We start from the raw sequence: 3,429 nt of genomic DNA on the forward strand, positions 1-3,429 counted from the left end.
GCTAGAGGGCAGGAGCTCTCCCTCTGGTCTTGTATCCTCAGTGCCTGGCATGAAGAGTGTCTCCCAGACTTTACCTCTGGGATGCTGGACAAGCACAAGGACAGTTGGCCTCTGCTCCCAGACGCCACCTGCATGCAGCCACCACTGTGGGCTCTGTGAAGGTTCGCCATTGCCATACGCCAGCACCTCCCCCCATCCCACTTTAGAGAAAGCTAAAGTGAATTCTCAGAACTGAGCAGATGCCCATCCCACTGCAGCTCCACACCCACCTTCTCCAGGGCTTTCTTCTCAGTCCTTCTCTTCCTGAGGCCACAGCCCAAGGGGCACCGAGATGTCCAGCTCCCTGGTTCTCCTCTTCTTGGCTGCCCTGGTTCATGGTAAGTTGTCTCCAGTGGTGCGCAGGGAGCCAGGAAATAGCTGCAGCAGCTTTCCTGCTTGCACCAACTTCTTTCTTCTGTCCCTACAGCTGGCCAGATGGCCATCACCCTGGAGCAGAAAGTTATCTCCATAACCCTAAACATCAAAGAGTCTGCCATGCTGAGCTGCCAGATTTTGGGCCCAAAGTTCGACCATATCCACTGGTACCGCTTCCAGGAGGGGAGGGCCCCTGAACACCTCCTCCATTACTCCATGAGCAATTCACAGTCTGCTCTGGACCCAGGATTCAGCTCTGAGAAACTCAGGGCTTATAAGAGGAAGGATGACATCTGTAGACTAGTAGTGAGTAATCTCGAAGTGAGCGACTCTGGAATATATCACTGTGCCATCTGGGACGGACCACAGCGGCACACGTCACCCTGGCTCCTGAACAAAAAATGTCACCTTGAATAGCTGGAGTTTCTACCCAGGGATCCCAGCACCCACATCAGTGAAGGCTAGACACCTACTGAGCCTTCCCTTGAATTAAGGAACCACCAAGACCAACCTCTAAGAAATAAACCCCAAGACCCAGGAACTTTGGCCAAGATGTTGGAGAACACACGTTTTTGAGGTTGGTAGAACCTCACTCATTCCTCTGCTTAGAATATACATAGCCCTGGCTTTGAATTCAAAGTACTTGGGTTCAAATCCAGCCTCTAATATTTACTACCTGTGAATGGGGGAACAGCTAGTTAGCACATTGGATGGAGTGTTGGATCTAGAGTCTGAAAGACCTAGATTCAAATGTGACCTCAGACTTTTACTAGTTGTTTTGATACTAGGCAAGTCATTTAACCTCTTTGCCTCAGTTTCCTCAAAATGGGAATATTAATAACACCAACCTCCCAGGGTTGTTGTGAAGATCAAATGAGTTAATAATTATAAAATGCTTAGCATGATGCCTGGCACATGAGTATTTAATAAATGTTAACTTAAAAAAATGTTAAATTCCTAGCTGTGTGACCCTGAGTAAATCACAAACCCCCACTGCCTAGTCCTCACCACTCTTCTGCCTTGGAACCAATACATAGTATTCATTTTAAGATAGAAGGTCAAGGTTTTAAAAAATAAAAATAAAATAAAATTTTATTTTCCCACAATTCCATGTACAAGAAATTTTTAACATTCATTTTATAAAAATTTTGAGTTCCAAATTCTCTCTCTTTGTCCCATCTTCCCTCCCACCTCTCCCCACTCCTTGAGATGGTAAGTAATCTAATGAAGATTTTATATATGTAATCATGTAAAACAGTAAGTGTTCATTATTATTTATCACTTAAGCTCAGGACTCTGTTTCCCTATATGTAAAATAGGGAGGTTGTATGAGACGGCCAGTGGGGTTCTTTCTTGATCTAGATCTTTGCTTTGCAAGTCTATGATTCTAAATTACTCAACCTCCCTCAGCCTCATGAGGTTTTCTCATGTGTAAAAGGAGAGGGCAGGATTAGAAAAAATAATAATAGCTAACATTTATATAATGTTTCAAATATAGTGTTTTCTTTCATACTCACAATATCCCTGGGAGGTTTATGCTATAATGATCCTCATTCTGTCTGGGGTGGACATAAGTTAAGTGTCTTACCCAGGGTCACAGTACTTGTAAGGATCTGAATCAGGATTTGAACTCGAGTCTTCCTGCCTTCAAATCTAGCTGTCCCAGATGACCTCTACAGTGCCTTCCAACTCTCAGTCTCAAATCCTGTGATCTTGAACTTCTCCAAAGAGGAGGCCAAGGAAAGCCTCTTATCCTAGATGTCTTTTTCTACATCGTCCCTGTCTGGTTAGAGCTAGTGCTCAAAAGTGGATTGTTTATCACCTACCACAGGAGAGATTGCTTGACTCTGGTGAGTGGTCTGTGGGCACTGGAAGTTTGCGATGGAAATCACTTGTGCAGAGAGAGGCCCTTTTCTCTCATTTTCCCACTAAAAGTTACAGCTTCTTATACCCTCCCTTGCCTCCTTCATTTCCTGAATTCCTACCCATCTTTTGAAGCCCCTCTCACATACCACCTCCTCCATAAAGTCCCCCTAATCCCTTCTGTATGTAACAATCTTCCCCTTAAACCTTACATGGTAAATTGTTCTGCACCCCTCAAATTCACTTGGTAGATTATGTGATAAGTTACTGTCATCTATGGATAGGTGACAATAAATCTGTGTCCCTGGGGACAACACCTACACTTCACAGAATAGGGTGTTGGTACTCTCGCCCGCCCATTGGGTGAGCCCAAATCCACCTAACAATATGAATTCTGAGCCCTCACCAATAGGTTAACCTTTATTAATCAGCTGGGAGACAAAATTAGTTTAAAGAGAAGGGAGCATTTAATGGAACATTATAAGAAAATTGCAATAAAACATTTCAAAATAAAATCTTGGGTATTTATGCCATAATTGCATGCACTGTTAGTGGGAAGGGTGAAGACACAGAAGGAACAGGTGTGACCCAGGCAAAATATGTGGAGGTCCATGCATGGAGGGAACACTTTGAGCTGGTGTAGTCATGGAGTCCCATGCTGCCAATATTGCAAAGCGACTAATATATTATGGCAATGACTTCTCATGGCTCCCACTGGGCATTGATTCCTGTTAGTCCCCACTGAGCCCATAGTCTCCCCCAGATGCAACATCACTGGGTGTGTAGTCTCTAAGAGGATGCAGTCCTTATAGGCCAACATCAGGAAAGGTTCCAGTGGTCTCATGGATGTGGAACTTCTTTCTGCATCCAGTTTCTGGTTTCAGGAAGAGCCCTTTGCTACAATGCTGCATCCACCACATGAGGAGAGTGGATTCTTCCATGCTGTCTTAGTTTAAAGCATTGAGGCTTTCCATAACAACCCACCCACACCTGACCTCCAGAGAGCTTAAAGAGTCATCCTTGTACTTCACAGCCTTCAAGAAGAACAGACCTGAGAGACCATAATCGCCAGAATCACCCTTTTAATTTATCCCCAGTGTTCTGTCACAATAACCAGTGAAAATAGTTTGTATCACCACTTAGTATGAAGCT

The 3,429-nt window shown here is 44.3% G+C and overlaps 1 gene segment (V, D, J or C); it reads left to right on the top strand.

Moving 5' to 3' along the window:
- The first annotated feature begins 331 nt into the window (after nt 1–331).
- LOC123246572 lies at nt 332–831 on the top strand. The segment is given in 2 exon segments: nt 332–377; nt 467–831. Coding segments are annotated over 2 exon segments (411 nt in total).
- Nucleotides 832–3,429: the final 2,598 nt, after the last annotated feature.

This window comes from Gracilinanus agilis, chromosome 1 (genome assembly GCF_016433145.1).
Source record: "Gracilinanus agilis isolate LMUSP501 chromosome 1, AgileGrace, whole genome shotgun sequence".
Taxonomy (NCBI): Eukaryota; Metazoa; Chordata; class Mammalia; order Didelphimorphia; family Didelphidae; genus Gracilinanus; species Gracilinanus agilis.